The 18410-nt window shown below is 47.2% G+C and overlaps 1 protein-coding gene across 2 annotated transcripts in view; it reads left to right on the forward strand.

Annotated features, from left to right (window-relative positions):
• Positions 1–18410, forward strand: part of KIAA1549L (KIAA1549 like) — a gene marked incomplete at both ends in the record, with an annotated part of 278395 nt that overhangs the window by 248715 nt on the left and 11270 nt on the right. For both annotated transcript variants that reach the window (XM_082843999.1, XM_082844000.1), the window contains 4 exons: positions 1558–1908; positions 13301–13398; positions 15962–16110; positions 17260–17411. In XM_082843999.1, the coding sequence (XP_082700125.1) occupies positions 1558–1908; positions 13301–13398; positions 15962–16110; positions 17260–17411 (750 nt within the window). The remainder of the gene's footprint in view (positions 1–1557; positions 1909–13300; positions 13399–15961; positions 16111–17259; positions 17412–18410) is intronic.

Here is an 18410-nt window from a genome sequence, read left to right on the forward strand (position 1 = left end):
CCCTGTGGCTTCTCTGCACTATTCTGTGGGACACCCGTGGGACCCCATTCTGCCCACCTGGCTCCTGCACAGATCTCAGAGTGCAAGGACAGTCTCTGGAGGGTCATTGACTCATTCCTCGGAGGTCTCCAGAGGGATTAAGCCTCTGTGGCCCACAGCAATCATTAACTCAGTACCGCGACTAGCTTTTCTTCCTTCCCCAGTTTACTCATTCTAGGCCCCCAGTCCCCAGGAATTCTTTTCCAAAATGAATTATCTGTATATAAATGTACGTCTCAGGTTCTGTTTTTGGAGCAACCTAAGCTAAGACATTGCTCAAAGTCACACAGCAGTTAAGCTGTGAAACCCAGGTAGGAAAATATTCACTCTATGTAAAATAATTATAAGCACCTAGAACCAGGATATAAATACATAAATCTTTTTAAAGGGGCATGTGTTCACGGAAGAGGACTGTCACACAAAATCAGATAGGTTTAGGAATGGAATAACTACGCCAAATGTAAATGGACTTCTTTGATTTTTTTCCCTCTGGCTTATCTGTATTGTCTAACTTTCCTAAAGTGACAGCTGTTTCTTGTGTCATGGGTGGAGAGCAGGGTGGCAAACTGATCTATGCCAGTTTATTCACACAGAACCCTCAGGTTCTTTTAGCAGATAGCGGTAGCCATGGACATACTTGAAGTGGACGTGGGTTAACCAGTCTCTGCAACCTCACTATCATTTTATCACAGAAGCAAGTCTCAGACCAAAATGTGCCACACATGCAGACTTATTAAATAAGCATTCATTAGCAGGCAAACATAAGACAGTCCAGGCAGCCTGCTCTGGAAGCTGATCAAGTCCTAGCTCTCTGCCCATCTGAGTACCGCAACTGCTCCCCGAATGGAAAGTTCACTGGAAGAAGGCAGAAGAACATTCTAGAGCAGTGGGTCTCAAACTTGAGCAGGCATCAGAATCTCCTGGAGGGCTTGTTAAGGCACGGATTGCTGGGCCCTGACCCCAGAGCTCCTGACTCAGGGGGCACTACGCTTTGAGGTGTGGTTTTGTTATTCTCTCTGATAACTGGCACCAGGCAACCAGCCATTCCCTCAATGGCTGGGGCACAGGACCATTTAGGGGGTTAGTCTATGGTCTAGAACACCAGCCCCTGGGGTGTAGACTACAAGATGCTCCAGATTCTTTTACCTGAAAGGCCTAAGGGTGGAGAATATCTCTGAAAGGTTTTAGAGGATACCACTCATGTCATCAATGAAAAGCCATTTCTCATCCTCATTATGCGAATTAGCAAAGCCTGATGCATTCCTTAAGGTCCGGAAAACTGAAGTTCACAGAGATAGTTGTGTGTGTTCACATAGATAGTGTGGCCTCACTGATATAATGCTAGCTGACTACCCCTGTAGTGTGAATGCCGGGAGAGGGCGCCTAGGGTCTAATATAAATTAGCGCAAATGCCTAATGACACGCGCCTAAACAGAACGTTTTGGAGTAAATTACAGACATCGTTAATGGGAAGGAAAGTTCATTAACAAATCAATGGGCATTTGTTTGGTCCCACAGACTGAGCCTGAAATCATAGAGGAAACCAACATTGACAGAGTGAACGAGCCCCGGGGCTACGCCCGGTCGAGGCAGGTGAAAGGCCACTCGGAGACCTCCACGCTGAGCTCGCAGCCCTCCATCGACGAGGTCCGGCAACAGATGCACATGCTGCTGGAGGAGGCCTTCAGCCTGGCATCCGCAGGACACGCAGGCCAGAGCCGGCACCCAGAGGCCTATGGCTCCGCCCAGCACCTGCCCTACTCCGAGGTGGTGACCAGCGCTCCTGGAACCATGACGCGGCCCAGGGCTGGGGTGCAGTGGGTGCCGACCTACCGCCCAGAAATGTACCAGTACAGTCTGCCCCGGCCGGTAAGTCAGACATCCCTCTGCATGCCTACTCTCATCAGGTCAGCCCCGGCCAGGATGTTCCGACAGGGGTTTCAGAGCGGGGACTTTCCTGATGAGCCACCTTGGGATTTGGAAACGAACTTTGCTGGGCTTTCACACGTCCTCCACCCAGGATCCAAGCCTAAGCCTTTTAGTCCTGTGGACACAGACACACAGGAAGCCCTTATGTCCGACCGTAATATGTTTTAGAATGACTTCCCTTTTTTATCCCTCCTGTGAAGGGCTGACCTCACTCTTCATACACTGGTTGTTTTCTACAACCCCACGTTTAAAGGCCCTGGTTTAAATGTCAGAACGTGTTGCAGAGCCCCATGTTAGGGGGCCGTGTAGCCTGGTGTCTCCCGGCAGAGGCTCTGGAGGTGGGTACCATAACTTTGAATCCCAGCTGACTTTGTAACTTGGGGACTTAAATTTTCTACAGGTAAAGTAAACAGGTAAGAAAAATAACTGATATCCTAGGGTGGTTGTAAACATTAACCAAGTTGATATACATGAGGTACTAGAAAAATACCAGGCACCCAGTGAATGTCATAGAAGTTTCAGCCATGATTATCTCATTAAGTGGTAACTGTACTTCAGTATCCGAGAAAGCATCCAATGACTAAAAGCTTCCATGATTTAAACAACGATTTTAATTTGGTTGCATATAATTAGTTCATCGCCATAGCATCTACAGATATCTTTTTAAAAAGACAGACGTAGTTTTATAAGCCACAGACCATAATAGGCAATGCTTTGTATATGTATAGATTCCACCCTTGTAATACTTCATGCCCTATCCCCAAGGGTTACTCATTAACAGAGCTTTATAAGTTGTCGGTGTGATATGTAATTACCCAGTAAAAGCTAACATTTATAGAGTGCTTCACTGTTACTAGGTACTGATCTAAGTGTCATGTGTATGTTAACTCATTTATTTAGTCCTTACTACAAGCCTCTGAGACAAGTACTAGTTTACTAGTTTTATCCCTATTTTACAGATGAGGAAACTGAGGTTACACAGCTTGTTCAAGTCACACAGCCAGGAAGGGGCAGAGCCAGGACCCAAAGCCAGGCCTTCTGGTAACAGAGCACATGTTCTCAACCTGCCTTGTGCTGTTACATTGTCTCTCCATCGTATTCTTTCATTTTCAGTAGATTATTCCGGATACCTATGGGCTTGTGGAGCCTTTTGATAACTCCAACCCCCCCCCCCAAAGCACACACTACAGTGGCACTTAATAAACTGCTGTTATGCTATGTAACTACCTAATCTACACACTATTGTGAATTTCCTTATTCTTTGCTCCAGATTCCTCCTGACCAGGTCCCTGAGATGTCTCCCCTTCACACTTCTCCTAATGCCCTCAGTCTCTCTTTCTGTCGGTGCCCTCTCTTTGAATGTCAGTCTCTGGCCCAGCCTTTCCCTGTTGATAAAACTCTGTCAGGAGAGACCAAAGTTTATTTCAAACTGAGCCTTTGGGGCAGGGACACTTGTGCTTGCGTGTGGTCATCGTCACTGCAAGGGTTTGTCCTTAAGTCGGCAGGTGCAGAATTTCTATTTTGTCTGTTCACTCCAGGGTGATCAGATCATGCTGAATAAACTCACAAAAACTACTTTATTATTAAGAATATTAACTTACAAACCTGCTGTGAGATGCTGAATGATCAGGTGAGCCAGAATACTTGTTTCCTGGTCTTTCCTGTTAATGGTCTTTCGTTAAGTAAAAGCCAATTCAGGGGAAGTACGACATTATCAGAAGGAGAACTGGTTGGTATTGGCGTCATCTTCCTCAGTCTGTAATATGCAAACCCAGAGAGCGTAGTCAATAAAGGAAATAGAGTGAATGTGGGACATCTTTTTTCGCATCCCATTTTCTGAGATATGGGTAGAATAAAATGCAAAATTCTTAATATAATGTTTAAGTTAAAATAGAAGACTTTGGGGCAATGCCCAGATCTCAGCAATAGGAGTTTGCCTCTGCCATCACAGAACTTTTCTGAATCTGTTCAAGAAGCACTGCCTTCCAGAAGAGTGTCAGCAACTCGGGGGCCACCACTGGCCATGCTCCCATCAGATGAGATTCCAAATATCCTTTTTTTCAGAAAGAGTTAGAAAAATGCTCACTGAGCCTGGCAAATCTGTTACTTTAAAATACTTTCCCATGACAGTCGTATTATAGTTTCCACAATTACAGTTTTCTTAACTAATTGCCCATTAAATTGGTACTCTTCTTTATGGGGAAAGAAGGGATTTTCTCACTGAGATTTAGAAAACACTCTAATCTTACCACATTTATATCTACCTCTTAAAGTGGCTGTCCCCTGGGGAGAGTTACCTGTATCCACTCTATACTGGTCCACACTGACTTCAGTGTCATTGGCTCATTCTTACTGATTCCAGACATTAACCATGTCCCCGAATTTCCCCTCAGCCCAGAGTGGAACGGCACTCTCCAGCTGAATGACCTTAGCCGGCGATCGTAACTCTGAGTCTCAGATCCCTCAGCCATAGAATGGTGGCGAGAAGAGGGCTGCAGCGAGGAAGGGATGATAATTCGTGTGAAATGCTCAGCACGGTCCTGGCATTTAGTAAGCACCTAACGCGTGTTAGCGGATATTAATCAGAGTGCTTCATATGGCGCCTAGCACATCAAATTACTGGATAAATGGTAGTCATTGTTACAAAAATATTCTCTTCTTTTCCCTGGGTTCCACTCGTTATGTCCCTTTCCCTGACAGTTCTGAGAGTACATCTTCTTTTCCTTCTACTCTGTTACATTCTTTGAAGAGCATGCTCTGTGCTCAGGGAAGCTTCACTTCTGCTTAAAGATGATTCTCAAGAATGACTGGGCCCCTCTAGCTGGAGGCCAGATTCTGGGAATCTGTGAAGAGATCTGGGTTTCAGAGAGAAAAGCTGAAATAACGGGGTTGAGTCTTCCAATGACAGGCAAGAAGATGCCACAACCCACATCCATATGCCTCCATTTAACAAAACCATCTAAAAATGTCATTGTGGGAATATGAAAACTTGGATGGTTCTGTTTGTTATAATTCAGGGTTGGCAGTTGTGCCAGGAAGGGCAGAAACATTAGCATCGTATACTTAAAAAAATGAAGCCACCAAAAAATGGAAATGGACTGAGAAATAACACAGCAGAGAGATGGGCCGTCAAACTGAACAACATCAAAGGCAGTTCTTTCGTTATTAAGGTTTCCTTTGGCCAACAAAAAATGAGGTCCTTATTTTAATGAAAAGAGAAATGGCTAACAATACACAGTAGCAGTGATGATGCTTAACCCAAGTTCTTGCCAAGCCCTCTGTGCTATGATAATGTGGAAATCAATGGACAGGGTGGCAATTTAGAATGATAACTGTGATTACTTTCCAGCTGCCAAAAAGGAAGCACTCTGAGCTCTGCTGTAGGATAGTGGGAAGCCGGTGGTTCTAAATGCACTCGGCCAGGCTGATGGCATGTACATCGTGGAGAAGGTTACTGCTGGCAGCTGGGGATTTCTGCACTGCAGTTCAGGAGACCCTTGATCATATTCTGCCCCTTGAATCTGGGAGGAAATTGGTCTTGACACCTAATGGCCAATCCAGTTTTGCTAGCAGCCGTAATGAGTCCGTGCCAAGAGGAATGAAAACATCCTACAGCCTTCCTGTTGGTGTCGGGGATTCCGAGAAAGGGATCGGGGTGAAAGCATCTTCCCCACTAGAGGCCTTACAGATGCAACTAATAGTCATAATAATAGCACAATACCAGCTGCCCTCTCTTGCGCTCCCGCCGTATACAGGACATTAAGCTAAGTGCTACTGTCTCTTCTGATCTGACACCCACCCTATGAAGTCAACATTACTATCCCCGTGTACTCCATGGGAAACTGAGGCCTGGAGAAGTGAAGAACCTTGCCCAAGCTGACACAGCTCTAAAGGGCAGATTAAAGCAGAACTGCTCTGGTTGAAGTTGGGGGTAGGGATGCCTAGGTGAAGCCCATGCTCTTTCCACCCTCTGGCCAGGTGAGCCAGAGGATGCCCTAGTCTCTGATGAGAACTCAAATCTCCTAAACTTCAGAGTGTGATCTTATAAGGAAGCTTATCCAGTTTGATGGGATTTTGTCCATTCCTATCATTGCCCCTTGTAGGAGAGACATCTCCATTAGGATGGAATTGAGAATAATATTACAGCCCGTTTTCCTCCTCTCCCCTCAAAAACAAAGCAAAACAAAACCAAAAATCCCCTTCTGAAACCTTCATTAATGATGAGATATGCAGGCATATCAGGCAGGAGTTTGCATCCACCCCAACACTTGGCTTCAAGAAACGTTGCATTTCTTATGTTTCTCCAAATCAAATTTGAATCTGTTCTGAACTCCCATCTGGCCAAGTTTGGTGGGGCGGGAAAGGAAGGGGGGAGGGGGAATGGGAATTCAATGTCAGTTATGCACAGAAGTCATTGGCAGTTTGCTGAAGGTGGAACAGTGGGAGAGGGTCTACCCCAAGCAGTGTTGATGGGTGCTTAAGGATGGAGGAAACCCACCAAACCGAGAAGGTATCTGGAGACTGAAAAATGAGGCAGGTAGCTCCATTTAATCAATGGATCAGTGTGTTATAGGGTAACTTACATGCGGTGTAGGATGGAGCAGATGGCGATCCAGAAGCAGTCACAGGCTGCATTCCACACCACAGAGGGGCTACTGGGACAATTTTATAGTTAACCTGGGGTATGGGGGTATGTGCTTGGAGACAGGGAGTGCATTTCTACATCAAGACTTATGGTGGGTAATTAGTCTTGTGGGTGCGGGGACTACATCATGAAGGTCTTTATCATTGGAGAGTAACAGAGCATAGAGGCCACCTGGACCTAATGGTCATTAAATAATATCTATTAACTACAAAGCCCTTGACGGCAGAGAAGTGATTTACCACACAGTACAGTCTTGGGTAGGGTCAGTGGAAGGACAGGAGGAACTGAACGGGTCCAAGATGGCATCATTTAGGCTAGCAGCCAGACAATGGAGCGTTGCCCAGCTCCCAGGAGTCCATGAAGGTGGGTCACTCTGTATTACCTGGGACAGCCTGGGCTGGGGCTGTTTGCCTTTGGACTGCCCCAAGGAAGCCCCCCTTGAAAACCAACAGAGTACCCAGCGTCTGGCAAAGGCATACTCCTCTAAGCTTAATCGTTCGAGTGAGTAAAAACCAGTTTGTACAGGAAGGCTGTGTGGAAAGGGAGAGAGGGAGGGAGGAGAGGAGTATGTATCTTAGCTCACAAACTCAGGTGTGCAAGACACGTAAGTTTATTTTCCTGTCATCTTCCAGCGCCAAAAGTTCAGTCTCAGTTCAGGGTTTCCGTCCCCACCTCTGATGAAAGCTTAGTGTGTTGCGGGGGCGGGGGAGGGGGAGCTAAACGGTGCAAAGCCTGGTCAGGGTGGGGAGGAGGCTTCAGGACTTGGTTCCAGTTTGCTCTCATCTAACTACTCATCTGGCTGACGTCCCAGAGAGCTGCTTGTTTCCATCTAGTCTGCAGGTGTTAGTCCGGGTAGAGCACAGCTGTGTCCTGGTCCTCCTGCTTAAAGCTCTCTCCAGATCCTCCTTCCCCTCCTCCCATGCTTGAGCCTTCTCTCTCCCTCTCTCTCTGCCTTTCCCCGCTCCCCCTCTCTGTCTCTCTCTTTCACGTGCACGGGCACGCGCGTGCACACACACGCCCTTGCCCCTCTCCCCTCTCTAGCATCTTCCTTATATTTATTCTCTCCTCACCTCCCCGCCCCCCTGTGCTCCCAGATTGAGGTGCTTCTCCAGACCCATCAGCATCGAAGCTCTCCTCTTCTTCCTAACCTAAGGGTGTTTAGAGGGCAGAGTGGTCTAACAGTACCTCACTTCTTCCAAATCTCTTGTTTTGGCATCAGCCTTCAGCCTTCAGTGCTCTAAGGGCTTAGGTTTTTGATATTCAAAATCCTAAATGCTTGCAATTCAGTAGCTTGGACTTTTGAAATGCCAGTAAGAGTTGGCTCTTGGGCCATCTTTAGTGGGGGTGGCCTTCCTTCCCTGGGGCAGGAAGGTGCGATGCCCTCACTGCTTGGGGCAGGGGAAGGGCCCTGGATTCAAGGAACCGCAGTGGCAAAGTCTTGGTTACTACAATTACTATATCAAAATATTATCTTGTCTCAAAAGGAAGAGAGTATCAATTATTGAGTACCCACTATGTGCCAAATGTCATATTAACATATAAAATGGGTCTTCTAAACAGCCTTTGAAATGGGGGTGTGATTCTGTTACTTTCATCACCTAATGAGAAAACGGACACAGAGAAGGTAAGTTACTCGAGGTCAAGCAGCTGGTAAAGATCAAGCCAGGATTCAACTCCAGTTTTTTGTTTTTGTTTTCTTTTAATTGGAGTATAGTTGTTTTACAATGTTGTGTTAGTTTCTGCTGTACAACAAAGTGAATCAGATCCAGTTTTGTCTGACTCCAAACCCCTGCCCTCTGCATCACGCCACCCTTAGCTCAGAATTGCGAGATAGCGCCCTTAACTGGCTATGTGATTTTGAACGAGTCAGTTCACCTCTCTGGGCTTCCATATCTCCCGTGTTAAGGTAAGAGGTGTGGTCTCCTGCTCTTTCCAGCTTGAACCTTCTATGATTCCCAGAGCCTGGAAGCCTCAGTGTTGCTCCAGCAGTAACTCCTGGTGAACTGACAGATCAAGATAAGCACTGGGTTTGCACCATGGGGTCAGTCTTCCATTACAATGCCCTCTGTTTTCAACTAAATAAGAACTGTCCGCTGGAAGATTCTACTTTGTGCACCAGGATGTAAAGTTATTTGTAGCTGCATGCAGACTTAGACACTTGTTGTGCCCGGAGCAGTACTCGCAGGGTCAGCACGGTGCGGTGGAAGGGGCACCTTGCAGTGGAACCCAGCATTGTCAGCAGGACTGGAAAGAGTGGCACGTTCGCTCTGACCTGAGGCTGACTTGCTGTCACAGGACAAGGGCCTCCAATGAGGGCGGGGGGCTTTGGCCTGTTGTTCCTTGTGCTCCCACCAGTGCAAAGCCTGAGACCCCTGACCTGTGCCTCCAGCTGCAGCCTGCCCCTTTGACTTGTCACCCCTCTAGTGCTACCCCTTGAGGTTGATCTTCACCAGATTCCCCCTCTGGATGGTTGCACATGCGCAAGGAGGGTCCAGCACACAGTGGGTCTCACCCGGGCTCATTCTCCACTGGGTTTGCTAGAAAGAATGGCCCTGACCCACCCCCTCGCCCCCTGCCCAGGGACATCAGGACTGGAGCTTTGAGCAAACTGTGATCACCTTCCCTTCTACTTTTACAACCAAACCTCTGAGCCCAAAGAGTGGTCTATTCTTGTCACATCCAGGCTCCTTCCACCTCAGAGACCTGAGAGCTATTTATAAAGACTGCCTGCAGTTCTGAGTGTGTGATCTCCTTTCTAGCCAGAGGCCAGGGATTCCAAAAGATGGTGTCCTTGGGTGCCAGACTGGGCCCCTCACGGCCACTGTCACAGAACTGGAAACTTGGAACTAGGTAACAGTTTTGAGCAATAGCTTCTAGTGGGATCCTAGTCACAAAGCAGCCCGCAGGGAGCCAGGTTCCAAACACATGGAAAGGGGAACCAGAATGCGAATCCAGGAGGACTTAGAACTATGGGGAAACCGCACAGGGGGAGGTAGGAAGACACTCCTGGGGGGATTTTCCTCAGCCATTAGCACAGGGCACAGGTAGCCTTTCTGCTTTTTATGTGGTCTCTGTGGCTACAGGGAGCCCCGAGGATACAGACCAAAGGAGACCTTGATCTCCTGTGTAGTCTTGTTTTGTACCTGGAAAAATCATCCAAAGAAGGAAACTCCCTTGGTACTTTTTGTCAAAAGTTCAGAACTTTTCATCAATTCCTTGGTGAACTGTTACAAGACAGACATAAAATGCATTTTCTTGGCTGGAAAACTGTGTTGACTACAGAATAAGCCTTCCAAGAACCAGGGATAAAAATAAGTTGTCTGTCTCCTCTACTGATATCATGAGAGGCCAGAAGAGAGAAGAGGGGCTATACACCCCTTTCTCTATTTTGGGAAAGACATATCCTTACTTGTTGGTTTGTTGATAATAATGGAATGCAAAGCTGGAAGGACCTCCGGGACAATGATTTTCAAACTCTGTAAAACCGTAGGGTTCAGGGAGGTGCCCAGGGTGTCATCATGCAGGTAAGCAAAGGGCCAAAGTCACCTAGGCATCCCTACCCCCAACTTCAACCAGAGCAGTTCTGCTTTAATCTGGTGATGTATTCGGGTCATGTCAGAATGGTTTCATGGCTAAAGAAATGTTTGTTTGGAAGCTCATGAACTACTCCAATGCCGTATTTCACAAGGAAAACCAAAAACAGAAAAATGAGATGCAGAGAGACTGAATGACATGTCCACAGAATGTGAATGGCTGAATCAAGATGAGAGCCTGGGTCTCCTGACTCCTGGTTCACTCAACATTCATTCAACAAATAGTTATATAGCACTACTAGGTGCAAAGCACTTTGCTTGGTGAGGCGGGAGAGCCAGGATGAGAAAGATGCTCTTGCTGAACCGCAAGGAGCTTAGGATCCAGTGGAGCTTAAGATTTTGGTTCCCTGAATTACTACCTTAGCATACACGCTGGGTTGGCCAAAAAACATCTTATGGAACATCTTACGGAAAAACCCAAACGAACTTTTTGGCCGACCCAATAGCTTACTGATGCTAAAAAGGAAAATGCAGCATGGTGATGTCGCTTTCCATATTGATTCAGCCAGTACCTCTAGATTTGGGCAAATGTTTTTTCATTCTTGTTCTGGAAAATTACTGTTGCTGATACATTTCCAGGTTGACAGTTATTTTCTTTGAGCACTTTGCATACCATGGTCTTCTGGGTGCTGTTGAAAAGTCATCTGTCAGTCTAAGTATCATCCCTTTACAGGTGATATGCCTTTTTTTTCCTCTGGCTGCTTTTAAGACCTTCTCTTTGTCTTTGGTATTCTACCATTTCACTACAGTATATGTAGGTGTGTATTTTGTTTTATTTATCCTTCTTGTTATATATTGTACTTCCTAAAATGATTATTTATTTCTTCAGTTCTGGAAAATTCTTAGTCATTGCTTCTTCAAATATTGTTTCTTCTTTCTCCAACTTTTCTCCTTTGGGACTTTGATTAACTGCATGTTAGACCTTCTTATTCCATCCTCTATATCTTTTACTTCTCTTTTATATTTTCTATCTTTTTTTATCCATTTAATGAGTTTCTTTTAATTTTAGTTTATTTTTTTATACAGCAGGTTCTTATTAGTCATTGTGGTACATATATACAGTGGAATATTACTCAGCCATAAAAAGGAACGAAATTGGGTCATTTGTTGAGACGTATATTTTCTATCTTCTTGTCTCTTTGTGTTTCATCCTTAGTAATCTCAATTCCATTTTCTAGTTTATATTTCTTTCCATCTGTGATAAATCTATTACTTAATTCCCCTATATTGAGTGTTTTATTTCAGTAATTTTTTCACTTCTAAAAGTTCTGTTTGTTCTTCTTCAAATCTGCTGGATCATTTCTGATAATGTTTCTGTCTGGTCTGTTATTTTCTTAAAACATTTCTTACCTTGTTACTTTCTATTTTGTATCTGGAAATTTCAAACTCTAAAGTCCTTTAAGGTCTAAATTTGTTGTTTTTTCTAACTTTCACTTATGTTTTCTGGTGTGTCTTCTGATATTTGATTATGAGCTCCTTTTTGCTTCATCTCAATCTGTGCCAATCCCGAGAGCCTAGGTTAGGAATATCTCTTCCAAAGAGGACTTACAGTTGCTTCTTCCTGAGCCTGGGAGCATTACCAACCTTCCTCCCTGGGAGGAGCCGATGTTATCCCCTTCCAGGTTGGCTGTAAGGGTCTCAGTTTCACCTGCCTCACCTTGCCCTATCCCAGGCTTGATCTCTTAATTGATTACCAGTATGGCATTTGTTTTCCAGGCAATCCCACCTTTCATATTTGTTTGCTACTCATTGTTTCTACCTCTGATTTCAGCTCACAGTTTTTATTTTAGTTTGCTGAGATGTGAAAGGGATGGGGTGGGTAGTGGGTGGAGTCCTTAAGATTTTCCTTATATCCTGCAATTCCTACATGCATTAAAAGCCAGGTTTTATCCAGAATCTACTTGTTATTTACTGGGGAGGCCCTTATGAGTAGGTAGCCTGCCATGATGCTGAAGGGAGAAGCCCTCATTCGGTTTAAAGAATCCTGTGTATGGATTCTCTCTGCTGCTACTTTCTGTCTGGATGCCTTTAGGTTTACAGCCCTATGATCTTGTTCCTCAAGAGATCTGGCAGGCCTTGATACCTAAAGAAAAAAATGAATGAGAAGCACAAGCCAATCTTTGTCTTCGCAGAAAGCATTTCTAGATTTTCTCCTGCTCAAAGAGGCTGTGGCCTGGCTGTCTGGTCCTGTCTCTGACCATTTTCCTTTTCTCCCCTCCTGTGTTGATTAAAGTCTTCACTTTTGTGGCATTTCTGATCCCTTATCTTTGAATAGTGCTTTATAGATCACAACATACTTACACATACACTCTCTTGCCTGATCTACTTTGCACCCACGCCCTCTGGGCAAGGTATCCTTGTCCCCATTTCAGAAGAATACACTGAGGCCCAGAGAGGTCACCTGACCTGCTTAGGGACATAAAGTCATCAGCAAATTAGGGCCTCCACCCATACTTCCTGGCTCCAGACCCATTGCTTTCCCCCACTAAACCCACTTTCCATGAGTGAGAAAGTAAACGCAATCAATGATTCATTCCTTATCTAATATTTATTGCTCATCCATGATATAACAGGCACTGTTCCAGGCGTGAGGATGCAGCTGAGAACAAATCCCTTGCCCTCATTACAGTCTAGTTTGTGGCAGATAATAAGTAAGCAATGATATCATACCAGAGTGACAACTGCTATGCCAAAAAATAAAACAGAATATGGAGACAGAGTAAGTGGGGCTCACAGGGAATATGGGGCTGGATGAATGAAATGAAGGAAGGAGCCACGGGAAGGACTGGGAGAGAAGCATCGCAGGGGGAAGGAGCAGCATGTACAAAGCCCGAGGCAGGAAGGAACTCAGCAGATTCTAAGAACAACTGAAGGACTCTGTGACTGCAGTGGCCCAGCAAAGGGGGGAATGGTGGCAGATGAGATAGAAGAGTGGGCCGGGGAACATGTTAAGGGAGATTGAAGGGGAAAGTTTGAGGAAAGGAGGAAAGTCTAACCCTCGGAAGTTTGCTTCCCTTTTAAGTAAGAAGAACCTGTGTGTTGATGGGCACTGGGTTTTAACACATCTCCCTCTATTTGCTCGTCTCTTTCACAGGCCTACAGGTTTTCCCAGCTTCCTGAAATGGTCATGGGCTCTCCCCCTCCACCTGTGCCTCCGCGGACTGGCCCAGTGGCTGTCGCTTCTCTCAGGCGGTAACACATTCCTTTCTTTGCCTTATTTGGAATATTTGCAGAAGATTTGGTCCAGTGCGCCCCTCCCTGACAGATTTCCTTCCTGCCCTGCCCCATTCAGGGTGCATCACCTGTACAGACAACCATGTGCCTGGGACACCCCAAGTACCATGAAGGAAGGAAGTGGGGGCCACAGAGGTCTGACCTACTCTCTTACCATTGAAAACTGAAAGTCCTGTAGAATCCACAATTGAAAAAACCCAAGGCCAACTGCCCCATATCTTGACCTTGAACATCTAAAAATTACTCCAACTTGGGCCGTCACAACAGCCGCCTCAAGTCTGGGCACCTCCTGCCAGGTGTGTGCACCCAGAAGGCCCTTTGTTATTGAGGGGTAGTGTCCGAGAGGCCGGGGAGCAGCATGTCTAGGCTCCTGCCCTAACTCTTGACTTGCAAGATGGAGAGGATGAAAGCCCACGAACTTGGATAGGTCAGCTGTGAAACATATATTCAGCAATCTCTTTGCTCTGTAATAGTATAAAAAGCACATGTTTTAAATAAAGATAGACAAGAAACAACAGCCAAGAGCCCTGCGGGGGTTGGAATAGTCATCATGTCCAAGGCCAGGAGAAACACCCGTGCCCTCGGGCCTGTACGGGCCACTGCCCTGGCCCTCCTACCATAGCTTCCTCCAACATGCTGATCACACACTATTTGTGGGCCACAGGTCTGAACTTTGTCAAAATGGTGAAAAGAAGTGAGTTTTCCTCAGAAACGACCTGCCTTCATTTCCAGCAGTTTAGGATGCCGAGCTGTGTGTAGACACCACCCTTTGACCCCAGTCAAGCTTAGGGTGGGATGGGAAGCAGCAGACCAGGGTTCCACCGTAACCTGCCAGTAACGCGCTGTGGAACTCCAGGCACATTGCCTCACCTGTCTGGCTCCTGTTTCCTTATCTGTAAAATGAGGGCACTGACCTAAATGATCTCAAAGGCTCTGGGAGTCCTCAAAGGTGGCCGAGTGTACAGAGTAGAAGCCAGGGATTTTCCTAGGATGGTTTTCTAAAGGAGTAGCAGATGCCTGGAAACAGCCTGTGGGAAGCCAGGGCTGTGGGAGTGAGCAAATGGGAGAAGGAGGGATGGAGAAAGGAGGAGAGACCCTATACTACTGAGCCCCCAGCAACCCACCCTGATGTGTAGTTTAATCCTCACAGCCTGTGTTTGACCCTCCCTGGGGAATAGTTGCTCCTGAGGGTTCTGGATTGGAGGAGCTTTTCAATCAGTCGTTTGAGCTATGTTTGCTGAAGGCCAGCACCTATTTCTTTTTTTTTTCTCCGGGTCCGCGGGCTTCTCATTGTTGTGGCCTCTCTCGTTGTGGAGCACAGGCTCCGGACGCGCAGGCTCAGCGGCCATGGCTCACGGGCCCAGCCGCTCCGCGGTATGTGGGATCTTCCCAGACTGGGGCACGAACCCGTGTCCCCTGCATCGGCAGGCGGACTCTCAACCACTGCGCCACCAGGGAAGCCCCAGCACCTATTTCTTATTTCTTCTCTCAACCACCAGTCTCCTCTCATGTCCTGCACCGTCTGCCATCCTTGCCAAATACCAGGAGGTCACTGCCCTCCTTACGAACCCAGAGGGTTAGACCAGGGAAGAATCTTTGAGATGGAGTCATCCTCCCCTTTCATTTTACAGATGAGGAGCTGGGGCTTAGAGAGAGGAGGCAGCCGGAACCCAGGCTCCCGATGCGCCTCTTTTCTGCTCTTACTGTGACAGCCTGCCTCTGCTTAGAGGGTGGCCCTGTGGGCTGGCAGCCTTTGCCTCCCTGCACTCTAATTTTAGGAGAGCCCGAAGTGCCTCTACCAAAGGGAAGGCAGAGCCTGGCTACAGCACCCTTTATACTAGGGGGAGAGGCCTGTGCCCTCACCCCAGCCCCCTCTTCTTACATGGCTTTCTGAGCTATAAGTGGAGAGAGGTGTTAAATGCGCCAGATTCTCTGCTTGCCTGTGGAACTTAAAAAAAAAAAGTGTTCTTTCATTCATAATGCCCAGAAAGTACTAGGCACCTGCTTCCGGGAGCAGCCCGAGCTTCCCAGAGCCTAGGGCTTCTTGCTTCCTGCCAGTAGCAGCAGGGAACGCAGTCCCCGCAGCCCTCCAGGGTCTCGGTCCTGGTGTCAGGAGGGGGAGTGGCGGCGCACTCCAGACGGAGCCTTCCCATTGGCTGCCGATGATGTCATCACCTGCTAGGTCGACCATCCCCAGCTAAGACCCAGCGCTAATTCTTGGCTCATTTTTATGTGGAAATTAAGTGTTCTACTCCCCAGAGACATGAGAGTCACCCTCAGGGGAGCACTGACCTTGAATATCTAAAAATGACTCCAGCTCGGGCCACCGCAACGGCTGCTCCAGGCCTGGGCGTGTAGGCCCCCTTTGTTATTCGGGGGCAAACCCAGGCCTGAGGACCCCGCCGTCCTGGGGCTTGGAGGCCGAAGCCATCCTCGGCTGTGATCTGCCCCGGGAGCCCCGCCTTGCCCGGCCGGCTGCGGTCCTGGGAGGCGGCTAAGGCGGCCCCTTTCCCCCCCGCAGGTCCACCTCGGATATTGGGAGCAAGACCAGGATGGCCGAGTCCGCGGGGCCTGAGCCCGCCCAGCTGCACGACAGCGCCTCCTTCGCGCAGGTGTCCCGAGGCCCTGTGTCTGTGGCACAGTTGGATCAGTCGGCTTTAAATTACTCAGGTGGGCAAGAGGAGAAAGGCCTGGAAGAAGCCCGCGCCCTGCACCAGCCCCCGTGATGTGCACTTTGTCTTCCCCGCTCTCCACCTTCTACCCGCCACCGTCAGGAATCAAAGCAACTGTATTTCTGGATCCCCTCTGGACTTCAGTAGCCCTGGCTAGAAGAGCTACTGCTTTTATTTCTTAAAAAGATCTGAACTCTGACAAAATATTAAGATAGGTTACGGTCAGGGTGGATGTTCACATTTTGCCAGACTTAAGGCCTTTTAAAAAATTATTATATATATCTTTAAAGCATTCCAGATACAACTATCCACTCCCAACTCATTCCCCTTCTCCCCAGAGGTGATCACAGTCTTTAAGTCATGGGCTTTCACTCCATATGTATCTCTATACAGTGGTATATGTTAATGCCTTGTATAGTTTAAATTTACATAAGTGATGTTAAGCTGTACCTTTCCTTTTGCACTTTGTTTTCTCGGCTTAACACTGTTTTCAGGAGTTCTCCAGGTTGTTACACACATGTTGATCTAGTTCACTTGTTCACACTGCCATATGGTATTCCATTATGTGACATGCCACCATTTATCCTATCCCCTAGTGAGAGACATATCGGTTGTTTCCAGTTTTTTGCTATTACAAACAATGTCAATGAACCCAGAGGTTTGAACATGCCGTAATGGGTTTTTTCATTTATCCAAACCACACCTTTTAGACTAAAACTGCAAACACCCGGTTGTCAACACTTACTAAAGCAGACTGTGTCCAGAAATGCCACCAGTGAAATCTATTCCTTTTGGTTCCTCTTCTTGGCTTTTGAAAAATACCCATCCTCCTGGGAGGAAAACACCTGGCACCCCAGCAGGTCAGGGGTGTTGGGATGGGGATGGGGGAGTTGGTGAGGGCTCGGCAAGGATTGTGAGCCGTCACTTCTCTAGAAAGCTAGGTCTGAGTCCCAGCAGGTGATGCCTCCACTACTGTCTGGACAGGTGAGCAGGGCTGGGGCTGCAGGTGGAGATGTGATGCCTTCCCATCAGCCCTTCCCCCAAGGCCAGAGTCCTCCCATTTCCGAGCTTCCCCCAGCTTGTGCATATGTCAGCCCAGTGGGCGAGGTGCCGGCCTAATCTCGCCCGTACATCTCCTCCATGCCAGGTAATACGGTGCCGGCAGTGTTCGCCATTCCAGCTGCCAGCAGACCCGGCTTCACCGGCTACTTCATCCCGACGCCTCCCTCGTCCTACAGGAACCAGGCCTGGATGTCTTATGCAGGAGAGAATGAGCTCCCGAGCCAGTGGGCTGATTCGGTGAGACCCTCGCTGATTCCCTCACAACTTTACCTGCTTGACACCCTACAGGGAGAAAAGGGATGTGAGGCTGAGAATGAGTGTTTTGTCATCTCAGGCCCCCTTCCACCAACCAGGTGGCTAAAATCAGCTATTAGAGGAGACAGTGCCAGGGAGGGGAGTGTGATGTCCTTTGACACAGGAGCCTTCAGTCAGATTCCACCTCTTTCCAGAGGGCACCCTTAATCAAATACAGTTTTATAATAACTACCATTTTTTAAGTATTTTCTGTGTGCCAGGCACTATAGTAGATGTTCTATTTATGTTATCTTATTTCATCTTCACGAGACCTGTCATGTAGGTATTATTTCCCTGATGTGTTCAGCAGTCAAACCTGCATCTTTCTGGCTCCAAAGCCTTTACTAAATTTGTTCCTTTCAGCTTTGAAATCCTGTGAAAAGTTCAGATGCAATACCAGAAAATGAAGTATTAGAAACCCGAGACTGAATTACTCTGCATGTAGATCTAAAGCTTTCTGCCTGTCTTCCAGCTGAAGACTGTCTTTTCACGGTCAGCTGGTTTCTTCCTTCATTATACTAGTAGGAGTTTATGGCAGTGGACCTGGCCCAGCCTGGACCAAAGAGGGGCAGCAACCAGATGAGCCTGGATATTCACACCCAAACCTGCCTCTGAGCCACCTGTCAGGCACTGACAAGTGAAAAACAAAAAACAAGCAAACAAAAATAGCACAATCATGGCCTCTAGAATGAGTTGCTCCACTCCCTGTGTGAGGTCATCCATCATGGATAAGAAAGGCAGGCTGTTTCCTAGGGCCCCGTGGTGCTCTATGTCATTTTAGGGTTTGGTCTCAGCATTTGAAATACATCCTAGATTTAGGAAACACATTGACACCTGTGTCATCTTTTCTCTCTGTCCAAACCCCTGGGGTCCATACTTTCTACCCCTACAGGTTCAATTCAACCTCAGCGTTGGTGTCTCTTCTTATTGTAGTGATGCCAC

This window comes from Leucopleurus acutus, assembly GCF_964270905.1.
Source record: "Leucopleurus acutus genome assembly, chromosome: 8".
NCBI lineage: Eukaryota > Metazoa > Chordata > Mammalia > Artiodactyla > Delphinidae > Leucopleurus > Leucopleurus acutus.